At 36.8% G+C, this 26,787-nt stretch overlaps 1 protein-coding gene and 1 long non-coding RNA gene across 4 annotated transcripts; one reads left to right on the forward strand and one right to left on the reverse strand.

The window, feature by feature from the left end:
• Nucleotides 1–361: 361 nt before the first annotated feature.
• On the forward strand, nucleotides 362–26,689 carry RhoGAP100F (Rho GTPase activating protein at 100F). 3 transcript variants are annotated; one of them, XM_046623072.2, is made up of 22 exons: nucleotides 362–786; nucleotides 1,743–1,866; nucleotides 5,240–5,492; nucleotides 10,050–10,163; nucleotides 10,386–10,568; nucleotides 10,827–10,985; nucleotides 11,161–11,390; nucleotides 11,506–11,764; nucleotides 12,632–12,643; nucleotides 13,498–13,750; nucleotides 13,958–14,221; nucleotides 14,351–14,509; nucleotides 14,585–14,748; nucleotides 14,890–15,238; nucleotides 15,355–15,576; nucleotides 15,693–16,081; nucleotides 16,189–16,324; nucleotides 16,493–16,612; nucleotides 16,702–16,862; nucleotides 17,025–17,217; nucleotides 17,422–17,633; nucleotides 19,202–26,689. In XM_046623072.2, exons 3-22 carry the CDS (start codon nucleotides 5,265–5,267, stop codon nucleotides 19,430–19,432), a joined length of 4,038 nt encoding a protein of 1,345 aa, XP_046479028.1. In that variant the 5' UTR covers nucleotides 362–786; nucleotides 1,743–1,866; nucleotides 5,240–5,264; the 3' UTR covers nucleotides 19,433–26,689. The 3 variants fall into 3 exon arrangements, with proteins under 3 accessions (XP_046479028.1, XP_046479029.1, XP_046479030.1); XM_046623073.2 differs by lacking the exon at nucleotides 12,632–12,643 and having other exon boundaries at nucleotides 11,149–11,390; XM_046623074.2 differs by lacking the exon at nucleotides 12,632–12,643 and having other exon boundaries at nucleotides 363–786.
• Nucleotides 9,522–12,180, reverse strand: LOC138190898 (uncharacterized). The gene is made up of 3 exons (XR_011176979.1): nucleotides 12,050–12,180; nucleotides 11,243–11,752; nucleotides 9,522–10,594 (listed from the first exon to the last, which is right to left on the reverse strand). It is a non-coding gene; the product is annotated as an uncharacterized lncRNA (long non-coding RNA).
• Nucleotides 26,690–26,787: the final 98 nt, after the last annotated feature.

Here is a 26,787-nt window from a genome sequence, read left to right on the forward strand (position 1 = left end):
CCAGACGTATCATGCGTATACGTGATCAGTGTACGATATCATGCAATTTACGAGCGTATTGATTTTTCTCCTCTTTAAGGATACGTAGTTAAGAGAGAACCCTCGCGTTTACATCCGAGAAGTCGTCGTCGTTATACATCGAATTTTTGGAAAACACGTATAATTAGCCGGTGATGGTTTCCGTTGCAATCGTATCTCAATTCATTCCCCGGAAGGCTAGAGCCGGCCAGCCGGGTAAAAGCACGATCAATCATCCCGGTGGTATCGGGGTGGGATCTTAGCATCGCCGTGCAAATATTCGAAGGCTGCAGCCTTCCGGGCGTTCCTCGACGGTTCCGACGCGTTCCCCTTCGCCTAGACCTCGGTGCCTTGTGGCAATCTCCGGATACCACGGGACGGGTTGGGCCGGGTCGGCTCGCCTAGCCCAGGGGGTGGTTTCGAGTGGTCCTTGGTTATCCCCGCTACGCTCCGCCGACGTCGTTCCCGTCGCCCTCGTCGTCTACCTCGATCATCAGCGACCATGCGCCGTATCGTCGGGCAACATGTCCGCCGGGAGTTCCGAGGGTTGAGCGATGCAGCGGGATATTATTACGCCGGATTCTTTTACCCTGAATCGATTGACGTGACCGAACGTATTTATTGAAAACTTGATTAAGTTCATCCTTCGCAACAACAGTTATATTGCGTTTAGGTGAATTGTGATTGTGCCGTTTATTGTGCTAGATTTTCACCGAGGGGGTGTATTGATTTTGATGTTCAAAGGCCCGCGGAGTGCTGGTTCTAGGGGTACGTTTCGATGGTTTCTCATTTTTTTTTTTTTTTTTTCATTCTCTTCGTTTTTCCGTGCGTGTGTGTGTGTGTTTTTTTCCAACCTTAGCGTTTATTCTTTTATCTTTATTTATTTTATTTTTGCACTTTTTCTCAGTTCTCTCGTTTTTTTTTTTTTTTATCCCACTCTTTAACGTTTCATCCTTGTTTTCATCCTCTCAATCGTGGCAATTGAAATTATCTTTAGACAGCGAACATAACGTGTTCGAATCTGTGCAAACGAATTCTTCTGACTATACGCGATACGTGCAGATTATCACGGTACTGCGTGTTCAGCGGGATTACATTACTTCGGGTCTTCCCGTTTGTGGATTAGTACAACCGCCTCGGAATTGCTCGATTTGAAATGTCGTAGGACGGGTTCACCAGCTCCACACCAACCGCCCATAACGTGTATTTTATCGATCACTGGAGTTTCCGTAGCAATATCATATCATATTACAACGTTATTCCCGTTATTCGTTCGAAATCGTTCGCCTCATTCGTTCTTGCGCGAAGTTGTGCCTTAATTGCCACCCTTATTTCGCCACGCGATATAAATCAAAACAACTATAATCCAGCCCGGGATCTGAACTAGCTGAAAACCAATATTAATTATCTCTTATGATACCTTAATTCGGTGCGTAATCAACCGGTTCATCTACTTTTGTTGTATCATTAATATTCCGTATTCTTATCTTTAAAGTTCAACGACGGGAAAAAGCGGCTACGGTATTGTCGTTATCATTATTATTATTATTATTATTAGTATTTACAAATCCATTGACACGCCTCCGCATGCCATAAATATACATACCCATGCATATATGTATATACATATACACATATATACCTGTTTATGAATAAAGAGTAACAAATCTAAAACCGAGTCACATAGTTATGCGTAGTTGGAATAAATTCGTTCAATTCTACAGAGGCTTACACCATCGGCTGTGGCGAAGAAACGAATACGTGCATCACAGAATGAGCAAAAGATCACCACGCTGGCTTACCACGGATCTGTCTGCCCTTCAAGGCACTACGGATGATCTTTAGAAGGTATGGATACAGAACGGAGAGAAAAAATATTTCAAGCAAATCGTTCTAATCTCTGAACCGTAGATAAATCCATTCCCTATTTCATAAGTGTGCATATGTATGGTGTATATGTTCGTATAAACGAATCGTCAAAAATGTGCAAAATATTTTGAGATGTGACTGATGAGAACGTTTTTTTCTGTATTATACCAACCAACGACACTTATAGGGTCGGATCCACCCCAAGGTTCTTTTGGATTTAATACATAATTCGTTCCATGTTGTTCGCGACACCCTCTACATTCATGTGTAAACGTGTTGAGGGTACCATCTGTACCAGCTGTACCAGTTCCCACTTTGTTATTCGATGGGCGAATATACGGAATTAGCGATGTCATACCTGTATATACTCGCGGGCAGGCAATAGTACACGTACACGTATGGGTGGGTTACGTATGTACGATATTCGGGATACTGGGACAAAGTGATCAATCTCTCGATGGAGAAAACTGCGCACTGTAAAACTTGAACCGTTGTATGTGATAAGCCCGTATTTGATAAGCCGCAGTATTGATTTCTCTGGAAGAATTTTTTCAAGGCCATGCCGACTGTTGTTTTTATCACAATTGTTGTCGAGAAACGAATTGCGCTGCACAAATCGTTTCTGCGACAGTATTGATTTAGAGTAGATCGTAATCCTGCAGCTCTTATCCTTCTCAAAATCTTTTAACGGAACTGATCTCGCATGTGGAAACTGCGTAACTGATATCGTTTCTCCTCAAACACCCGGAAGATAATCTTATTCTTAGCATTGTCTCGAATCGTCTGAAAATTCATCGAATGCCTCAGATTATTCCTATCTCGCTCAACTTACACGCCAAAAATCTGACACGAACCTGATTTACTCCACTGTAAGCCGGTTGACCGCATGCCCCGGTTTTCGCTGCCACGTATGTGGGTACACGTGGGCATGAATGAGTGATGAGACGTGTGTGTAATATGTGCATGATAAAGTTAATCATTAGAGCCGAGGTGAAAGTGTAACGAGTATGCGGATTTGCCCACAATCGATATTTTAAAAACACTCGTTCTTGGCGAATTTTTTCGTAGACACTCGTTCACCTTTTATATACGGCGAGTGCCTTGTAAATTACTCATTGTTGACCAAAGAACTGTTACCAACTGTTAATTTACGGTACAAAAACCTCAGAAAATAATTTTTAACAAGGTCCCAAATTGATACAACTATCCTGAAAACTTTGTGTTTCAATTAAATGTTTCTTTTTTCCTTTGGACTGCTTCAGTTCCTCAAGTTCTGGAGTATGGACTTCGTTTGATTTCAAATTTAACCCTTTGCGAGAATGATAATTTCTCATCTATCGAATGTTCAACCTCCTCTCTTATACGTATCAGACACTGTACTTCGGCCGGATTCTTTGAAATATGATCCTCATTTCAATCGAAGATTAAACTTAAATATTAGGGTTGTATCTGTATAACTACTCGAAAGGTTATATTATCAATGAATGATTTTTTGCGTTTCGTAGAATGTGTTTCTTGCTTGAACCTTCTTTAATAAAAATTATGCTAAAAAATTTTCATCCATCTCTGAGATTCTCTGTTTGCGGGCAACAGTGATATAGAGTGAATCCAGACTGATTGTGAGCTTTCCTCGACGTAGAGTCACATAAGTATACCCCAGGGTATATTATCTATATAAATATGAAATATGTGTGGGTGTAATGAAGATGTAAGAACGTGAGTGCCTCCTGAGTCACCTGCAGTCTCACGGGGCATCTCATCTGTCACGTTATAGACTGCAACCCGAGTAAAACTTCAATATTGAATATCACACGTTGGAGGCTGCACGTCCGTTGAGATCCGCGCGAATATTGAAATAATATCAAACGCGTATAATATCCGACTGGAATTCAAAATTCTTTGCTCAGTATTGAGACTAGGCTTGACGGAAGAGATTGCCAAGTCAGGCAGTCTTCCGTACTCAATGGACTTGCATGGCTTACGGATCATGTATTTACTCGAAAACATTTGCTGCGAGGTTTGAAGGTGAATTCTTTCCGATACTGCATTAAGGAAGCGGGTATAATATCATTTCATCAGTCATAGATCACGCTTTATTCGACGGAAAATTATCAAGTTTTTTTCGTTATAATTTTCAATTATTCACATCGTTGAAAAAAAATTTTCTTATGAGAAGAAACGTGTAACTGTTTTTGTTCCAACGAATTGAATCAGTTTATGTACGGTTTGTTACCGAGTGATAGGCGTATCTTATATAGCTACCAACGTTGTACGTTATAAATGAGGGCTTGTTACTCGTTGTCGGTCTATTTATAGGCCATAGCGTAACCCAGTCTCCAAACTGACGATGAGAGCACTCGCGAAAGCTAATTAAGAATCAATGAGAGTTTAGCCGGGAGTGGTGGATGGGCAACTGATGTTAAGGTACAGAGCTGCGACCTTGACCCGTAACTCTTTTACTCCAAAATACCAAGGCCCATAAGCCCGCCACCTCGACCCGGAACATCTCCCCATATGTATATATGCTTTTATATAAATCCACCCTCGTAAAACAGAGCGCGTGATAATTTTGTTAAACGCGTATCTCGCACTCTGTTCTTGAATTCAATCGTCGAGACGCTCTCTTAAGTGCGACTTAAGCATGTCTCGTTAGTTAAGCGAGGGTCTCGAAATTAATTTTGTGTCTTTCGCTGTTTATTTCTTTATACCGCATTTCCACGCAGGGATACTCGTATTATAATCTAAGCATCGATCCACTGTAATTTCATTGAAAATGAGCGCAAAAAATACATTTTTTACTTTTCTCGCTTATCGTTAGGACCCCTTCTAGGGAAACGAACTCTTGGTTCGTTCAGCGTTTACACGCTGTACGGTTAACTCTCTTTTTATTTCTCGCGATAAGAGAAGTTGCAAAAAGACGGTTCAATGAATGAAGTCTCGAGTCTCGATGTGTGCGAGAGAGAGAGAGAGAGAAATAGAGAGAGAGACAACCCGGCTATACACAGAGAGAATCGTTTAAGTAACAGTAGGTTATATCTTCAAATACCAAACCAAGAACTCCACTTCACATTATGAAACTTTCTACTAACAAGCGACTTCCAAAAGTACACGTTATACCTACGTACCTTATATAATACAAGACATTCCTGAGAGGATTTCGACCCGATTGAATCCAACTGATGCCTCATGCATACGTACATCCACAAATCAGTCAGAGGTCATGATTCAACCTTGGGATAGCGTCCCTACCTATAATTCGGCTTTAACATTAGTTTCGGATTGTAATTGATTTGTTGACTGCTCTCGCTCGTGATCATTTTCCTCATACTTACTTATTTTTTCACCCTTACAGGCAGAGGGCATGAAGCACCGAACTCATGCAGTGGCGAAAATACGTACGAATCAAGTACGGTGGTCGAGTTGGTGTCGGTGGTCCGGTTGGTCAAGGACAGCAAGGGCAGCAAGAGCAGCGACAGGTGCGCGCGGTCCAGCTGCAGCGGGAAGGAGGCCGAGGATTCAACTACGTCTTTCATCAGCCTTGTCAACCCCCGGAAGCTCAGCGCAGCTGCAGCGCTGCAGCCATGCTGTGCTGTGGCCGCAGAAAGGTTCGTTCGCCTTTTTCACCCAATTTTCGCACTTCTTACGCAGTGCGAGGAAGAAGAATAAAAATTTAAAAAAAAGATTGCTAAGACTATATGCGTGAATAAATCATCGCTCGTTCCTTTTCCCAGCATTCATCGCCCGTCGAAACGCTAAATACTATCCATAAATTAAGTTTCAGAATACACCTACTCGTTTGATTTTGCGTGTAGACTCCAGTCAAACAAATGGTTGGGTTGCAATTAGTCACGCCTGCTGTCCTGCCCACGGGTTCGCTTGGCTGTACACGCAGTTGCCTGTGCGTGGGGGCTCGTTAGTGCGTCATCTCCAATCCAAAATGTTTTAAAAGTATCAGTTTGCGGTAAAATGAATCGCCAAAAATTGTTGAATCCGTTTGCGCTACTTTCGGTTGAGAATTGAGAAATTTCGTTACGTTACATGTAGTATCATGTTATATATTTCCGTAATTAAAATACGCGAAATAGTTTTGAAAACATAATATGCAGCGCGGGGTAAACGAGGAATGGAGTAGGACCAGGCTAGGATGAAGCGTGCCGAAGGGAAAAGTTTATTTAAATTCTACTAATGATCTCGTTAAAATAATAAACGATGTCATTTAGGGCAGAAAATGTAACTTTCAACGCCGACGTATCAACTCGTATATGTACTTGCATACATATTTTGTACTACTTTACTCGTGTACTAATTGTATGTGCGTAGGTATGTACCTAAAGTACTTTGCTCGAGCATAGTCTCAGACTTTTCTGCAGCCGTTTTTCGTGCTTGGGGGTCCTTTCACGGTTCTTCTCATCCTCTGCACCCTCGGCCTCTGCAACCACCTCCGTCGAGTAATCAGGGCCGTTACTTTTTGGGATTTTTTTGTTGCGAGTTTTATCACACTTGACATTATGATATATATATATACACACTTGGAGGCTTGTGCGAGGTAAAAATAAAGTTACGCGCAAGAGCCGAGCTTCGTCGTATAACGCGCGGCATAGGTACCTATAATTTTGACTTGAGTATAGCTCTACCCATAAACACGGACATACATGCGGGTGTTCACGGAAAGGACGTAAACTAGTTCCAGAAAGCAATGGAAAGCGGGATAGAAACTCACGCAATCCCTACGTTTATGGAAACCACTAAATATTAAATTAACGTTTGAGCTTGCATTTTGGTTCTATTACGGGCGCAGCTCGAGCTCCGTGCAACAACGTGTAGCATTTGTAGGAATAAAGAGAAAATGCATGAAGAAAAATATTCTCACCTATGAATAGATATTGACCATGCATATAATTTTGTTTATCAAGAGTATTACGTATAATTACTGTTCCGTTTATTTAGCAATAATAGCGATTGAAAAGGGATTAGAAAAAGTAGCTCCAAAACTTCGTACGATCTGCATAGACGGCCTCAATTTTGATATACTCGTAGTTGGTATAATGTTAACGTTAATAGCTATAGCCCATATCGCTTCTTCTAATTCGAAATCGATATCTAATTATCTTTCACGTACCCTCCTATAACGCTCTCAGCTCCTTGTTGGCTCTGTTCTGCAATTCCCATTCCCGTTTTCTATCGCTCAGGTATAGGTATACCTATCTATACCCCGCTTTACCCTCGATGAAATGTGCAAGTGACTTAACACATACGCACACATCGTTACGGAAGAAGCATGCATATAACTGTGTAATAAACTGACGTTATATTTGCACAGTAATTCGTAGTATAATTCTGGCTCGAAAGGTATAATTGATTACGAGCTGAGTGATATACCGTGAGTTTCTCAACATGCGAAACGGTCCGTGCGCCTGACGCACTTAGGCACGTCATGTTCACGGTTGACGAATAGTAACTTCGGTTGCCTGCGTCAGCGCGTCAGGCGCACGGACTGTTCTGCAATATCGAGAAACTCACAATACGTAATATAATATGGGGCTTGGCTCCCTGTTTTCTAAGAGTGAAAAAGCCATGGAAACCTCTAAGATAATAGTAAGAAAATTATAAAAAGGGATGAAACTAAAGAAACGAAACAGCTGGCTCAATATAACGTGCAACATGTCTGTTCATAGCAGAGCCTTTGATTCGTTGTGTCAGCCAGGAAATCATCTTCTCGAATGGCCTACATATGGAAAATAGGGTAAAGGGGTGGGTTATTTTCTGTCAGGCCATACGAATTGGCGCATCGGTGTACCTCCGAAGGAAAAGAGGGACTCTAGAACCGTTGAAGTGTTGCGGGCTAATTTCGGTGGTTCAATTAACAAAAGAATCTGGCTTTGACAACGGAGCGTAAACCTATGAAATAATCATCCCCATTCACTTTGAAGCACGCTACCTGCTCATATTCATCGATTTGGCTATTATCCCTAACGACCGACTGAATATTCTCACCTATGCCATTCCCAATAGCATATTTAATTACCCCCACCCTCCGCCGGCTGCCGCCTTCGGTACTCACCTAAATACATATAAAAGCTTTTAGTAGAAAAGCAGGTATGCGAAAATTCACCCATGCTTGACAATAATTATGTACAAGTGTATGCGATCTAGGCAAATCAGAAGTAGTGAAAGAATGTCGCAAGCTATAGTAAGTAGCACGTGTCTCGATACTGTTAAATGGTGAATTTGCCATTTATGCAGGGCTTGAAATTTAAGCCGGCGGCTTCAACTGCAGTTCAAGTGGGTTACGCTTTAGGGTGCACGCGTGGTTGCGCCCCGAGGTTGGGAGTTACGAGTTGCCGTGCGTATTGTACGCGCAGCCTACGGAGAGAAATTCACACGGCCACTTTCCTCCGCGAGCCTTACCTACTCTCGGAATTCTCGCGGTCGCGTTGAAACGCAGGCGCATTCGGACAGTATCGTATTGCAGGATTGCCCATGCACCCCTCTTCATCCCCCTCGCCGCTGATCCAGCCCTACGTGCGTACGCTTGCGTGCGACGTCTGTACTACAAGTTCGTCCGCGCCCTCGCCGTCCACCTCTTCCTCTTGGCAAACCCCCTCAGCTTCCTCCTGCCTCGCCGCACCCACCGGGCAGCGACGTCTATCATCCCCCGGTTTTTCACTTCGCCCCTTACCCTCTGCCGCCTTGCTCTACCCCTCCGCAGCCCTCCGACGACGAGAGTTGTAGAACGTAGAGTGTGCAGCGGCGTCGAAAGAGGGTGTGAGGTGACGTCAACGGTCGATATCCTATCCTCCGTAAAAAGAGGCGCACGCGTAGGCGGCACCATATACCTATACCTGTAGTATATATAGGTATACACAAGTATATACGTGCATGCATGTATGTATGTAGCGGCTTCCCGCCATATTATTCGCAATGGGGTAGCGCGATGTGCGATAAGGCCGGTTTGGGGTACTGCTTCTTTTCCCGTCAGGTAATTTCACTACTGAGGAACAACATACGTGTATATGTCTATGTATATAGGTACATACATAGGTATAACCAACTGCAGTTTACGACCCCTCCGGTATATCGTGCTGTTCGGGGTTCGATTGTGTGTTACACACCCCTGTGCTGTACTGCCACGACCCCCACACCGCGAATCCATGAATCGTCGACTTGTGGTTTCCCGACTGAACTGCAGCTGAGCCGTCAGCACTGCCAATTCTTGTAGATGCATAATGTATATATGTATGTGCAGTCTTACGGCACGTAGGATAAGTAGCGGTGCTCAAACTCGTGGGCCATCCCTCGTGTCAGCTTTGAAGTCAATTAAAAATTATTCCCTAAACTATGATACCTTCATTCATTCGTACATAGAGAGTATTCTGTATGATTATCGTGCATTCATGGAATTAATTGACTATCTGTTATATCCTGTCGCACATTTCGCCAAGAAGTATTATATATTTATATGCCTTGTGAGAACCGCGTAGATTCTCGTTTCAGTAGTTCATCGAAGTACACGGTTTTTTGAAAAATTACAGGAAATTTTAAACTTCGTTCAATATACCGCTGGAATAACTTTATTGTATTAGAAAAATTTACAATTTTCTAAAGATTTTGCTTACAGAATTACAAATTCAATATGGAAATTGAACATTAAATTATGTACAATTTTATTTCCTGTTGCGACAAATATATTATTTCACAGGATCAATTTTTATATAATTTAATAATTTACCCTAAATATTGTTACCACGCGTTTTGACAGCTATAGCTAGACATCAATAAATTACCGTATGATTCAGTTCAATCGGGGTAGTATATTCTATGGGGATACTCTTGCATTAAATTGCAATCCACATAGATTCCCACATCATAATAAAACAATTATGTGAATATCAGTTTTGATTCACTTGAAACTTGAGAAATCAACCTAATCTAAAAACGACCAATTCCAATTGTATAATAATATTTGATAATGTCGAGCTTACTGTAGTGCCACATTTTCTGTCGTGCCATCAGCATTGTAAAATTTAAGCGGACCTTGATTTCTTAAGCTAGGTTCCTTTGCTTGAGATGAATCTATAACCTGCAGAATTATCTGTATACAAAAGCACAAAGCATTACCATTATGGATACTATAAATAATATAAAATGACAACTGTTTTCAGGAGGGGCGGGGGGAGGTAACAGACATAAGTGCAAGTCCTGGACGGCAAGTCCCCGTCAACCAACTGCGTCCCAAGGAACCACCACCTATGGTGATTCAAGGAGATTTCAGAAAGGTATAAGAATAAACATGCTTATTAAACGATGTGTTTCTCTTTCTTGTATAGTGCAACTTTTCAAAAAATTATTCTAATAATAAGTTTAAATAAAATTTTCAAGTCTCCGCAAGAAATGGGAAAAATTATAGTACAAATTTGCAAACATAGTAGTTTGTCAATTTTGTCAATTGCAAATGAATAGCATTTTACTCCCTGACATAGAAAGAGTTTTCGATGCAGGTCAGTGGGATAAGTACGGAGATATTCAAGCAGATCGAAACTGTGGAGAACGATCTCGATGCATCAACTGCTGCTGCGCTAGAGGCTGTGGATCGGCGCGGAGAAATGGTCGTTCGTGTCATAGAGCCACGCCAATTGGGTAGGCAGGCTTCGGAGGCTGCCAAAAAGTTTATGGGAATGCAGGTCCGTCCAAGAGAATATTCACCTATCTATAATCATGGAAAGAATTAGATTTGTTGTTATCGTGTGACACCGATTCTTGGAGGTATTTGCTATAGCAAGCAACACCCAGACTATGATTTCAATGAAATTATTAACGATTATTTGAATATATAAAATTGAAGGCCATCATCTCCTAATTTCAGTGTTATACTTATTGATCTCATTTTATACTTTATATTTATTACCTGTGTTCCTCACAATCTTTTATTCAATACCTAGGATTCAAAACATCCGGTGCATTTAGTAGAAATTATTAAAAGGCCTGGACAAACTTTGGGTCTTTATATACGGGAAGGCAATGGAATAGACAGAAACGATGGTGTTTTCATATCAAGAATTGCGCTGGAGTCTGCTGTTTACAACAGTGGATGTTTAAAAGTGAGTTGAAACTATTGGAAGCAATTAGTGTGGACTTTCTGGGTATACTACATAGTAAATATAACTACACTTCATGGCATCTATGGTTATTGTAATTGATTTATGTAATGTAAGTAATTCAGTAAGATGTAGATGAAGTATGTTTAATTCATTAACAATGCAGCAAATTTTTCAGGTGGGTGACGAGATTTTGGCAGTCAACTTGGTCAGTGTCTCGCACATGGGTATCGACGACGTAGTAATTATAATGTCAATACCTCGGAGATTAATCTTAGCGACGAGGCACGGACCTCATCAGCCAGTATCACACAGCCGTCAAAATGAGCACAAAGCCCCTCCTGTTGTTGTTATAAAACGAGAGCTCAATGAAGATGAGAGTGATCATGCCACAAGCAATCATATTAGGTACAATCACTATTATTTCACTGTAACACATGTTTGCTTAAATGAAAGGAAGATTCTGGCTAGGCTCTTGTCAACGATTACCAAAATTCTTGGGATTCACTGCCGACTTTCGCAGGGATAGCAGTCGTCGACGAGGTGATGGAAGAGAAATGTTGCCATCTCGATCCAGGCTCGGCCTAACAGGTCTCGGTTCCAGTCAGGATTTAGGATCTAGTAACGGAGATCTCTATTATAACTCTAGGCCCGAGAGTCATTGGTCATATCAACCTCCTCCGCCACCTGTTATCACTCATCAACCAAAGCCATCAACTACGCAGCATTTCCAACCATACGAACGTGGTTATCCAAAAACTCTGGAAAGTCTGGCAGAAAAAGTAAGTTTCAGTCTACTCTTAATATCACAACAATCTGTCGAGGCACCATAGGGTGAACTAGAAAACACTTTGATATCAACAGATATTGTTGATTATATTAACGCATTTTTTATTTGCCTTTTAACATGCACTTAAATTATTAATATTCTTGACTACATTTATTAGGCCCATCATGCAAGGCTTGATGAAATCATTTCGTTGATATCACAAATGTTATCTATTTTAACCTGTGAATTCAAAATCTTTAGATGTTATAGATAATGTCAGATCAGCACCCTTTTATACCTGTCTGCACTATTCAACACTTGTTTGCCCTATATTCTGTGACATTGTGTATATCGCAGATTGAAAACATCAACCAATATCCAATAAAGTATACAACAATTCATTAACTGTAGTCAGCTTGCATATTGTTGATATCTGCGTCACTCGGATTGATGGAACAAGTGCCTGACCAATCAAAATTCTAAAAATGTTGAACTCAATAAATATTGTGGAGATTACGCAAATCTTTATTAGTAATGTTGAAGTTTTTATATATACATCGTTGACGTACTATAGCAGGTTTCTATATTTTTTCAAACTGTAAATGGCTCAGTTCGAATTATTAAAGCAATAATTAGAAAATTAGTCTGTAATAAATTAATTTGGTTTTCTATCATACAAAAAAAAAAAACACGTGACAGGCAAGGAGAAAAATGTAAATAATTATTTACTGCAGCGTGAAAATGTTTTTACAAACATAGACCATATTTTTGATTTTTGCTAAATCTGAATGACGCAGAAAAGGCAGTATGCAGTATGACTCAAATCACGAAATTTATTTACTAATCGGTTCTGAATGAATGCTACATTGAAATTAACCAGGATTTTACAAAGGTAAAGACAACACAACATTTCTTGATAAACTAGATTTGATATATCGCTGTGGCATACACTAATTCTTTCGTTATCTCATCCTAATGCTGTTTTTTCTACATACATATATATATATACACATCAATATATATCTTTTAATTTATTTCCCTTAATGTATAAGTAGCACTTGATTGTCTAAAATCATTGGGCAATGTAAAGTGGCGAAGCTATTCAAAGATGATAATTGCAGTTACGTTCTACGTACTTGCGGAATAAGCTAAATATACACAATGCCATTATATTACTACACTTCAACTTCACTATTTTATTTTATTTGGTTTCCTCACAAATAACATCACTTTACTTCCCCTTCCTTTTCTGCAATTAATGAAATAAATCACGCATTATTTAAATGTATATGTTCACTATCAATCATTACATAGGTATATTGTTTAACACTTTTGTAGAAAAATGTTAAGTTATTCAATTATTATGGTATGAAAGAATTATATGCCATGTATTATGTTGATTAGTGAACCAATTTGCATTGACTTCGCACGTATCTACTTTAAATTTTTCATTTCAATTATTGTATATGAGTAAAAGTATATACCAATACACTAGAGTGTGAGAGAAAATTTTTGCATAAAAATATATTTTAACAAAAAAAATATGTGTATTTATTATTAATGTTAATATAGTATAATTCCAACCGAATTCAGTTTTTTGTTAGAAATATTTCCTTTGTTGAAGAAATTAGTATTTGTTGAATGTTAAGCATTGAAAAAATGTTATGACTCTCACACATCTACAGTTTTACTTATCGTAGCATTAGATTTGAATGGTGGAAAATGTACAATATAATCTGTTGGTAGGTACACTCATTCTACACTGGACCTGTGATGCCATCGAATAGTGGACGCCGTATGTCAACGGGTGGCGGAATGCAATCAGTTGCCGGCAGATTGTCAGGGCAAAATCAAACTGGTCATTACGGATTTGCACAACATACTACTAGTGGCAGAATCATGCCTCGCAGCGGATCCGATCAACATTTGCCTCGTGTTGATTACACAAGCATAACTACACCTGCTCGTCATACCTTACTGAGATCTAGTCTGAAATCTGGTAAATCAGAATAAGCAAGTTAATATCAAACACACACGTATGTACAGATTAAGAAAAATGTCTAGACTAACTCAATATATTTTCAAATACTTGTGTGATTTTTATCAAGACAGTAGAGTGGATGTAGCAAACTGGACTATAATACATCTTGAATACCCTTATAACATAAGTTCTCAAACGCAATAATTATTGAATCTATTTAAACAGGGTCTTCGACACTTCGTTACAACTCACGCTACAGTACCCAAAATGATACTGGATCATCTTCGCAAAGGCAGGGACAATTCGGCACCTTGACCAGAAGACATAGACCTTCTCTGGATTACGCTTCTGATACAGAAGCGACATGCTCTAGTTCACCTAGGTCGGCATATTATCACTACAGGCACAATTTAAATAACCCTTCACAGAGCAGTGCTGTATCTCACTTAGCTACACTCTCCAGATCTCAGATCGGGCAAAGTTCCTCAGGTATATACATATTCGTTTACAAATTTTTTCCTTATTTATATCGTATTGATTGCAGTTGTATCAAATACCGATGCTTGACAAATTTTATGATATTCGCAGTCTGAAATTTGTATAACATGTTATTGTCAGGGTTACGGTCTAATTCTTTACCAAGAAGTGGCAGAACATTACCGCAACAGCCAGGCGTTCGAACTGGACTTAGTACCGTTACATCTGGTCTTATAGACCAAGAAGATAGCGATGGTGCTTTGTCAGCTCCTGAACTGCCTTCTATTAAACGTGATCGAGGTACTAGAAAGACTGGTAAAAGTAAAGTAGAATACTTGGAATTCAACTAACCGAAAGTCTCTCGATCTGTTACAGGGAGAATACCATCATCTCCGAGTGTATTTACGTCAGATGAGTACAGAGCATGGTTGAGCCGTACTCCAAGCACTAGTGCACTTTATGAGCAGATCAGGGCTACCACCAATAGACCTCCACGTTACACATACAGTGCTGAAAATATCCATGCTGCTGCTAATCAGGTTCTTCTACCTTTCCGCTTCTTAAAAATTGTTTGATTTTAACGTAATACCAAAGTCCAATTGATTTTCACTTAACTGAATTTTAATTAAGGATACTTTCGTCTTCAATAGTAATCGTTTCTTTCCGTATGTCACATGTAGGCTGAATATGGTGGCTATGGCTCTTATCGGCCAATGTCCAGCACATTGGATCGGCTATCGACAAGGTCTGCGTCTGCTCAACAAGTAAATCTGGCAAATTTGCGAGCTTCGACGGCTATCAGTTCATCCTGTCATCGAACATCATCAAACCCACGGCCAGCATCTGTAGCTTCCAATACTCGATCATCTTTGTCTAATACAAAGACTGCTTTAACTAACTCAGCAAGTCAAAGGGCCAGTTCTGTTAGGAGAATTAGGAATTTGTTAGATCTAGAGTCTACGAGAAATATACCAAATCCTACTCCAACTAGATCTCAAGATCAAAGACTGCTAGATATAAACCCTGCAGGTGAATTGCGGTGATCATATTCCATTTTTTGGAAGTATACAAAACTCACATCATAGACACCTGCGTATGTGTTACTTATAAATTTCATTCTGTTTCTTTTTTCCTGGTTTAAACAGAGTTCCTCAAGTATAAAATAGAAAAGCCACCAACAGTAGGAACCCCTAGTTCCACCAGCTCTTTATTGAGTTCCCTTGGTGAGGGAAGTGCTGGAGGGGATCTAGCAAGTGGTGTCAGTGGACTACTTTGGGTCCACTTGTTAGCAGGCCGTGGTCTACGATCTACCACTTCATCCTCGGCAGCTACTACCCCATCAACACCATCCGGACAACCCAGCCTTGGTAAGTTGAATTGAAACTCATTTCGTACATGTCACATAAACATATACTTGAAGAATTATGGATTAAACTATGACCATCATGTTGTCTCATATTTAATATTTAATTTTCCTTAACAGGTAGTTGCGGTTTGAGAGATCTGTACTGTGTATTGGAGTGTGATCGTGTTCACAAAGCTCGCACTGTTGTGCGTACGGGGGATCTGATGTTTGACTGGGATGAAACATTTGAGTTGGATTTGGTTGGCAATCGCCAATTGGACTTACTGGTTTATTCGTGGGATCCTCAGCATAGACACAAATTATGTTACAAGGGATCAGTACATTTAGCAACTCTGTTGAAAGAATCTCCACTTCATCAATTGGCACTGAAGGTCGAGCCACGTGGTACTCTTTATTTACGCCTTCGATACACTGATGCTCACCAAACTTTTAAGCGGCGGGGACTTCCAGTTCTATCTCTTGCAACAAGAGTAGCTCCACTATTTGGAGTTGATTTAGATACCGTGGTAATTATCAGTAGCATATTTATGATATTATCTATAGTTTTACAGATTATGCATCGAAAATTTTCTTCATAAAGAGGAATTGATTTCATTCAACGTTTTTTTGACAGGTGAGCCGGGAAAGCAAAACCGGAGGTGTTCCCGGTGGAGTCTCGACAGCTTTGGCAATGTCAGGTACCCAGAATGTTCCTATTATCGTATGGCGCTGTGTTGAAGAAGTCGAAAGGCGGGGACTTGATATAATTGGTAATTTGTTATGTTTACGAATTTTTAAAGAATTTTGCCTATTTTGATCCCGGACTTCGAATTGAATAGTTATAATTCAAAATCAAAATTAAAATTTAACCTCTGATGTGCTGCGATGATATATCTTTCAGATTTTCTAACTCTAATGTAATGTTTGCATGTAACCAGGCCTATATCGATTATGTGGATCTGCAACAAAGAAAAGAATACTGCGTGAGGCATTTGAGCGCAATGCAAGATCCGTTGACCTTTCACCGGATAATGTCCCTGACATCAATGTTATAACAGGTATAAATCTATGAAGGCTTAAACGATATTGGAATAGGTAGCAATCGAATATATCATTACTACAAATCGTCCACATTTTCTTCGCGCAGGAGTTTTGAAAGACTATCTGAGGGAACTGCCAGAACCATTGTTTACAAAGTGCCTCTATCAAATGATGGTTGATGCACTTGCTGTTTGCCTACCCGACGATCCACAGGGTAATGCTAAACTTATGTTCAGCATACTAGATTGTTTACCAAAAGTCAATAGGGTGAGTTCATTATCGATCCTCATGTCAGTCCAGTAAAATGATAACAGCTATTATCAATAAATCTCTGCATGGTCTAGAGGATAAGTTAAAAAGATATCATTACAGTGAAGTATACTGATTTGAATTTATCATAATTATTCGAATTATATTTTAATGTCATAGTGTACGCTGATATATTTATTGGATCACTTGGCAATGGTTGTATCGCAATGTAACAAGATGTCTCCAGCAAGTTTGGCAGTTTGTTTCGGTCCAGTATTGATGCTTCATTCGGAAGATAATGCACCCCCCTTGGACTTCCAACAACCAATTGCAGTTCTTAAGTATCTCCTTGAAATATGGCCTGTGAAGTCAGGTAATGTTATCATTTGTAACATTGATATAAAATGATGAATGGCGTGTCATCTTGTTGTAACCTTTTACATAACGTACCATTACTAAATTAAAGTCTTCATACTGTCACATGACAATTTGATCGATAACAACGACCTGATCTTGAAACTGAAATTATGGGATAACACATAAGGGCCAAGTAATCAGCAGCTCGTTTCACAGACAGTTCGGAAGATTTCTTCAGCCGCTTCAACGCTAACTCGAGCTATGCCGCAAGTCGGTCACAGCAATCAGTCGGGTCAGTCGGCACAGGGCACATTGGGTCGCACCGGGCTGCCTTGGCAGCAGCAACCCTCACATCATCATCCGCCCCCCAGTACAACACCCGTAACGCTTTCAACCTCCACTCGACCTCCACCTCCAATCAAGCCGCGACAGGTTAGCTAAAAAATTTGTAGACTTAAATACAATGCATATACTGAAAAATATTGTAATAGTGAGTGTTGTAACATGCTATTAGGTAAGTAGTTATACTGTATCTCAATAGTGGGCCTAGGTTTCGAATACTTTATTTTTTTCATAGCAAGCAAAAATATTTGGAACGTAGAATATCGGTAATAGCATAAAAAGCTGTGACATATTGTTTACGCAAGTGACTTAAGCTTGAGACAATTTCAGACTGTTATTGTTGTGTACTGTCAGTTATGCCCGATGATTAAGCTTACGTTGTTTCATTCTTTATTTAAAAAAATGTATCTCTGTAATATTTTTCTGAAATCTTGCTATGCAAATGAAGGAGTATCTTACATTATTAAACAGGCAACATAGTAGTATTATTGAGGGATATTAATTCAAAGGAATCAATGGACAGAAATAAAAGGCAGGCCACGTGCGGTACTTCGATTCCAGGATATTATTATGCATGTAAAAACTTATTGTACTACCTATCATTTAAAAGTAATGCTTTTGATGTCAACTGACCTATTTCTTCTCGTTGATAATGTTAAATTCTTAGTAAAATCAAAGTCTCTGAGAGGAAAAATTCGCTCAGTTTACAAGAAGAACCTAGTATAATTATACATTGATTTGTTTGAAAATGATGATCTTGGTGGCAGTAAAATTAAAATGAGACTGTAAATGTGCTTCTTCAAAATTTCAAACGCAATTTCAGTTATTATAAACTTGCAGCTTATGGTTAGCTATACTGTATATATACTATAACACCTCACGCATGTTGTCTCTTATACTTACATAATTTGATCATCAATTGTTTGTTGAAAGCTATACTGTTGCTTATGATCATATTAAAATATGGTTTCAATCGATAGTTTATACTTTACATCATTCTACATAGTAATGTTTGTTTTATATTTTATTTTGGTTGGGCACGTATTCAGAGCAAGCGCAAATTGCCGGCTATTCCAAATCGCTGACAGCACAGAGACGCCGCTTCTTGCACAGGTATTATTATTATTTTCCCCATCTTATTCTCAACTTCACTATAATCTATCGCAATGTGTGTATTAGATGATTCTTAGACTAATTATTAAATGTGTTTAAAAGATTACACAGGTTTCTATATCATATTCAACAATAGTCCATCGATATCGGAAAATACATAACTCTTGGCATGGGTATTATTTTATGATCACATTGCAAGTCATACTTTCAATCATTTTGCATCCATCAAATAATGGCTGTGTTATTATTAACATCGATCGCACGATTTATTTGATTTTATTAATTCCCTATGTAATTGAATTCAGATAAAATACTTGAAAATTACGTTTGATGAGAACTTTTCTCTGCTAAATACGTACAATACGAACCATATAGTGAACAGTTATTCAAAGTAAACACGCGTAAATAATGGATAATGCGCAACAACATGCTGTTTAAATATAAGATAAAATCTGTTGAATAGTTGAGACCAATGCACTATACCTATATACATACATATATATACATGTGTATATTTAAACGGGGTGTGGTGTGTGCCCATACAGGTGATAGTCTCATCCCCCGGTTCGCCTAGCAGCGAAGAATCAGCTTCTCCGGAACCAGTTAACAAAGGACTTGGCGGGTTGGGCTTCGCTAGTAGTGAAACGACTGAACAAATAACGCCCACTAGTAGCGTGGATACAGAGGAAGGAAATCCTGCACACCCAGAGGAAGGAGAGCGTGGTGTAGAAGGTGATGCGGAAGCGAGTGACGACGATGTATCAAAAATGCGTTAAATGATGCCGCTTCGTAACGTGTACAAAATGGAAAGTCAATTGTGAAGCTGCGCTAAGTGAGTATCGAGATGGATATTCTTTCAATGAAACGCTATAAGAAACAGTTCTTTTATCAAAGAATACATTGTTATATAAATTTTTAAATATTATGAATAGGATTACCATTCGTTATGAGTCCGCGTTACCATTTGGTCAAATTTGAAAATAGTCTTCAAATCACCTCTGTTACGAAACTTTATCCTGATTACTCAGTCTCCTAATCTAATACTGCGTATGAGAACAATAGTGAACGTGGTTTTTTTTGTTCCATCTTTACACATTATCAATCAATACAAATTGAAATAAGCGACATTAAAAAAAGTTCATTTGTAATTAAATCCACTACTATTTACATATTGGTTACGAAAAGGTCGATTTATACAATATACTATACATATATAAAAATATCACGATATACATGTGCTTTTGATAAAGACTATTATTCATATTGCGTTAGCTAGACCTACGTACGCAACTATTTATAATGACTAATAATAATAATGAATAATGATTAAATAATAATATGGAATATAAATTCACAATATTGTATATGTGACAATAGAAACCATGGAACTCACCAAATGATAATAATTACAAGTTACGAAACACTAACTTTTAACCATTAATAGCCAGTATTATCATATGTTTCTTTGCCCATTGCATCCTGTGAGAATATAGACACGTATGGATGGGTCAGAGATTCGAAAGAAAAAACTATTAAGTAAAATAAATAGACAAATGCATAACCAAAGTGACAAAGCCATAGCTTTGCAAATATACCAATATTTGTAAAATACACTTTCGCACAGTTAGACGTATTGTGAAAAAAATATTTAATCTAGGTCGATACATTATATGACGATTACAATGAACCATAAACGTATCTAATGCCGTGTCTTGGCCTGCCCAAAGAGCATGTTTTAGTACACTTAAATTTATTCGGAGTAATAACAACGTACACAAGATATCTCTCAGTTCGCAGAGGTCTTAAGCCTCTGTACACGAAAACTTGAGGTATAAGAGCTTGCATACCATTAATCTTTTATGTACTCTTATTGCATATCAGCCATTTACAGACGATATTTGCAAGAGTACATATTAGAATTTGAAGGATAAGAATATGTACAAGATAACCTGGAGTAAAATTTTTCCAAGTATAACTCCAGGATTCTGTGCGTTGGGATGAGAGATGTGATAGTCATCAAAGCTTCTCTTTGATCATTTCATTTAGGTTCTTTTCAAAATACATCAAAAAGCCTCCATACAGGCTGACGTGTGCTTCTTAATTCAAATGACACGGCTACGACATCTTTTTCTATTTTTTCAATAAACATTTTCTTTATACAGGTTTTTCTGAGCCCAAATTTTATTGTACAAAAAATTGGAACGAAGTCCTTCTGCAGGAAATGATCATCATCGTCTTTGTATTCCGATTTAATCTAGTACTAACTTAACACAATGGACCATGTTTATCATACTGAAATGTTGCTAAAAGTATTTTTCTTTTTCTTCATTTATTCAGGTCAGTCACGTAATGACTGACAATAAATCACAGTCTCTTTTACACGTGTACATATATTAGTTGATTATTGCCTATTGCACGTTAAATCGTTATATTTTAATTCTTGCGCCGAAACGCTGGATTGTATCTGTTTACTAAAAAAAAAAATTATAATAATAATAAAAATAATAATAAAATAACAAAAATTGCTAAAGCCACGTGAGGAAATTCCTCTCAGAACCAAGTAATTATAATCAGAATCAGCTACTTATTTAAATGCGTTGCTGACAATGAGTGTCTAATTTTTTGCAATGTAATTTATCGAAAGTGATTTATTTTTACCATTATACATAATCAAATATGAATCAAGTATTAAAAATATCAAACTAGTAAATTATAAAATACAAATAGTGTTTACTTTACGAAATTGCTATTTGATTGATTGAAATGACTGCGATAAGATTGTCGAAAAATAATAATGTACAGCAATTTCGTTTGTATTTCGTACGAGTACAAATGACATTCATTTCAAGCTATGGTTTGCAATTGTAACTGCAATTTGGTTCTGAAGGAGCTGCGATTATCAGAAAATTGTTATGTGTTTTAAAATGGATTGAAGTATTTATACAATAATTGTAAGTATGTTGAACTTTCATTTCTATTTTATACAAATTATTCGTTTGCTATCATTCTAATAATTCATTCATTGGATCATGCCATGAGTTATAATAAGAACTGTTACACGTTTTGCTCCAAGAAAGATATTGCACATATTATTTGACAGGGTATCCAAAGAGAATAAGATATCTAGGATCCAGTTCAAAATATTATAGGTGTGTTCATAAATTGAAGTAATGTCAACTTTTGTCCTCATACGATAGTTGGACTACCCTGTATTCGATGTTACTTCATAGTACTGAAATACCCATGTTCATATTGGTCATTTCACATTATTTTCATGTCAATACGTCACATCACTATGCTATATGTTATAATGTAATTGTTGAATCAAAATCTGGAAGATAGAAGTATTATATGTATACAATATATTGTAGTCATAATTGTCATTAATTCACATAAAATAATCATGAAGTAATATGTTGAAAAGTAGTAGTTGTAAATCAATTAATTGTTACTTGTACTATTTGCAACATATAATACTATTTTATATCGTGTGATAATTGCCTAATACATACATATACATACCTATAATATGTCAAATTCCTGGCTTTGAATTCTTGGAAACCATTCAAAGCTAGATTTATTGTATCGTATACTGACGTATTGCCATGGAAACGCCCACGTCTTCACAGTTACACCTGTCACACGAGTCATTGTGTAGGATAATTTCAACAATAATTGAAGCATATAGGTAATTGAAAATGCTGGATAGTAAATGTTTATGGGCCTGCGAATATCCTCGTTATTATTTTGGCACCAACCCATTGTTTCATTTTTATATGTTTTTCATTATCAATTTTGAAGTAAAAATTACTAACATTTATTCGATACTTTCTTTTGTATCTAGCACTGTTAATAAGTAAACTTCCCATTACCCATGTGATTGGGGATTGCTAAGTAAATGTAAATGGAACTCTATGTACATATTGACCCGTTGCAACAATAATTTATCATTAAAGGCTAAAAATTTTTATAGTTATTTGAAGACAACACGTACATACATACACACATGCATACGAATATGTATAAAATTTTTGATCACAGTTGTTTAATCATGTAAATATTTTTACAGACCATAGGTCTGTGTTGAATCTCAATTTTTTTAAACTAATCTTCCCTAATAACTCCAAACACATATCTTTGAATTACTCATCTTTGTATTAAATTATCATCATATTATATACTGTAGTACGTATTACGATGTATCAAATAAGTTGTAAGATATGTATTTTGCATATTACGGTACCCCAGTTGCAAGTAATGATAAATGAAATATTTCAAATGATAAGAAGCTGGTGATGTGTATGCATGAGAGAAAATTTGCAATTTAACCAAGTACCTTACAGTTATTTTAGTTTTCTTATATTACAATTATTCTAAAACTACACAAAGTTTTTATCCAATTATATCTGTCCTCGCGAATTTTTTCAAACTTTCATTAAATTGTATTGCAGTTTGGATCAATCATTTCAATTGGAACAGTTGCAATAAGCAATCAAATAAATTCGTATCAGAAGTAATTCTGATATACTGTGGAATACAAAAAAATTTTAAATTCAATAATTAATCAGGAAGTTTAGATATGGTATAGTCTGATTGCATCTGCATTATTGCAGTCTCAAGATTGTTATAATACATTATGTCAAGCTCAGGGTGAAATATTAACTGTCTTATGTAATAACATCGTTTCGCTGCATAAGTGAAAGATGGCATAAATATATTATGTATTCAATCTCATTCACCTATTGTAAAAATATTTGGCCTTCAAATGGGGTATTTTTTCAATCAAAGCATTGTACTTTCCGGAGTGCAAAAATGAATAGAATTGTGATCGATACTGCATTTGAAATATTTAATAAAAATGATTATAACATTACTCATCTAACATATCAAACAGATCATTAGAGATTTTTTTGTTTGAAAAAAAAATTAGAATGAAATGTGCATCCTTGATTAAATCCGTGTCCCTGGTTTTCACAACGTCAGAAATTAATCATGTGGGTACATATTGTTGGTTGTAATATTTCAATCATCTTGCAACTAAAGCAAAAAATTTTTGCTCTATACGATATTACACGGTCCTGTCATTGGAAACTGACCCTGGTTTTAAATTCCCACGTATTATTTCTACTTAAACATGATAAAATATGTATATATACAGTATATTACTATATACAATACAATTACAGAATACTTTTGTGTTGCAGATATTTTAAAATTCTCGCAAATTGCGTGAATATTCAAAATTTCCAACGAACTCAAAATAATAATAGCAAATGACACAAAGTGAAGTTAGAGGTATCTAATAATTCTGTAAAATAAGTTGACTTTGAAAAAAGTTTATAATAGTTGGAATGATGAATATTTGAACATTTTTCTTAAACCACAATGAACTGAAAGGCTTAAATATATTTGGTTGTAAACATATCTGTTTAGGATCTTCTAATTTTATATATAGCATACCTCGTGGGCGTTACGTACAACACAAATACATGTAGTAATAATTAGAGAATATTCTTACATTTAATAGGAAAAGTATGAGCGTATGTTTTACACACAACATTGCATGAAATGAAGTCATTTATTAATTGTGAATCATAATCTCATACGCTATTTTACAGCTTGGATCATTCGAACAGAAGAATAAATATTTTTCTGTAAGCTTGTAGAGAAAATTGTTAATTTCAGGTTTCCACCACGTGAGTTACAACGTACATAAAGCAGCGGCAAATTTAAAAACTGGTATTTATTGAATCACTCGGGTGCCACACAACAGAATATTGACTGATTTTTTCAATTTAACAAAAAGAAAATGCGAACATTTCATGAAAAAAATTGTTCTTGATGAAATAAGTGTTTTCATTTACGTTGGTAATATTCTAATGATTTCAGACTTCTGGGACCTCTACGTTTTTGTCTGATTGAACATTTCCTTCAAATGGGTGCAAATTTTGCATTGGCTGTAACATTATCCATAAAAATTGACTGGATTATAATTAGCTAGGCTGAGGTTTGTTTGAAATATTAAGAATTTAACTGTCATACTTATATGCCAGAGAATTGTTATCAATGTTACTTCGTTTACAACTTATTAGTCATTTTTTACAATGCCTTATTCCATCGGGTGCAATAAATACACGAGAAAGCAATACCACGCATACTCGAGCAAATATAAAATTTTATAGTGTAATTATACTTTGCCGCTACTTTAATTCAACGTTTAAATAGTATAAATACTTAGGAATCTAAATATCTCCTATGAGTGTGACCGACAGCATTATATCATGTGCTTTACATCTGTTATATATATCTATTAAACAACAATTACGAAAATATAGCTACGGCTCTACTATTATAGTATTAACTTCATAGGCAGAATTGTATTATAATAAATTATCGATCGTTATAAAACACAAATTAAGAAGTAGACCATCTGAAACAACTTTCTTTTCTCGAGTATAGTATTGATAAAATTTAGATCATTCTGTAAAAATGAAAAAACGAAAAAATGAAATGGTTTGAACATAGTTTGAACATAAAGTTCCAAAAAAGGTCATAATCACCATGGGCATAACTAAACGAGAAATGAAGAGTGAATATATTGCGATTGTTACAGGCAATGAAAGAGAGAAATTATTTCGCAGTATCAAAAAATATTACCGATGCTGTAGATGTGAGCATTACGAAAGATTAGTTAATATATATTACCGAATGCTTTATGCATAATAAATCGATTAAAGTACACAACTAGGTAAACAGCGCAATTTAATTGCAAGTAGATCGCATATAGGATTGATTGAGAACGATAAATATAAATATATGTAACAATGTACCACGAACAAATATATCTATCAGTATTTACACTTATAAAATATTATTGAATAAGAAGTATGTAACTTGTAACAGATATGACGTTGTAGCTACTATTGTAGAATAGAGTAATCCAGAAAAAAGTACATGCGATAGTGCGGTGATTACTGATTCACAAACAAGTATCACTATAAAGAATATGTAGGGAGCTATTAAGGATTACGATGTAGTTATTAAGAAGTGGAATTTTAAAGATAGAACTACTGTTATTTTGTTGATTGTTTTCATAGATATTTTATTGAATATCAGTGGCTCGCGCGTAGGTTAGATACTTTTGAGTAATTTGTATGAACACCCATCAGCATAAATTACGTGGTATTGAATACTAAATAATTCTATACTCAGATTACAAAATTAACAAAATTTGGGACTTTCCTAATTGTTTCTGAACTAACATTCTGTCAATTTTCAGAATCAGATATTCGGTATGAAACACAGCGGCACACAAACATCAGTATTGTGCAAAGTTGTAAAGTTTGACATTACAAAAACTTTCTACATCAATCTACAAGAGTTCAGTACCCGATACGTTGCAAGCTATGACTGAGAAACCTAACTTCGCAATAGGGTGATTAACTTATGTACATATAAGAAAAGGGTGCATGATGTTTAATATTGTCAGAGTGTTCAAAATAGCACGTGAAACTTTTAGGGCTGAATTTCGTGTTATGTTCCTCCCCATGCGTATTAAAACCATTGAAATATTGTACTCGGCAAATTGTTGTAGCGAGTACTGGTATTTTTCTAAGTTGCAAAATATAATGGATTAAAGACGTTGCATTATCGTTATTAGAGTATATATGGATATTTTTAATAGGAAATAATGTTATAATATTATATATGGTTTGCAGTTTTTAACTACACTGTCGCATGTCACACTGTAGAAATGTACTAATTTATTTGGAGAAACCTTGTACAGCATCTATGATGCATTAATTAACAAAATGTCATAAGATTTGCTTGATGAGTGACAGGTTTGGCAAACATTGCTACATAAAAACTATAGTAGCATGGGCTATAAATGTGTGGATAAACAAAAATAGGAAAAAGTTCATTTAAGAAGTCACTTCACCAAAACAATGTCATATAATATGCTGCCATACATATAAATATATGTCTAAAATAAGGAATATATGAGTAATATATTACGAATAAATACGTTCTAAGTAATACATCATCTGTTCAGTTATTCCAATTTGATTTTGTATACTTTACTGCTACATATAAAAAATCTACCGTGATCCATAAGTTGCAAATAGTGCAT

Source organism: Neodiprion pinetum, chromosome 4, assembly GCF_021155775.2.
Source record: "Neodiprion pinetum isolate iyNeoPine1 chromosome 4, iyNeoPine1.2, whole genome shotgun sequence".
In the NCBI taxonomy this organism is placed as follows: Eukaryota; Metazoa; Arthropoda; class Insecta; order Hymenoptera; family Diprionidae; genus Neodiprion; species Neodiprion pinetum.

Bases quoted from the DNA above. Each gene is read 5' to 3' on its own strand.
- RhoGAP100F (XM_046623073.2), top strand. From the start codon at position 5,265: ATGCAGTGGCGAAAATACGTACGAATCAAGTACGGTGGTCGAGTTGGT. The intron at 14,222-14,350 runs GTATATACATAT...TGTTATTGTCAG, and splicing joins GATCGGGCAAAGTTCCTCAG to GGTTACGGTCTAATTCTTTA. The intron at 17,634-19,201 runs GTTAGCTAAAAA...GTGCCCATACAG, and splicing joins CTCCAATCAAGCCGCGACAG to GTGATAGTCTCATCCCCCGG.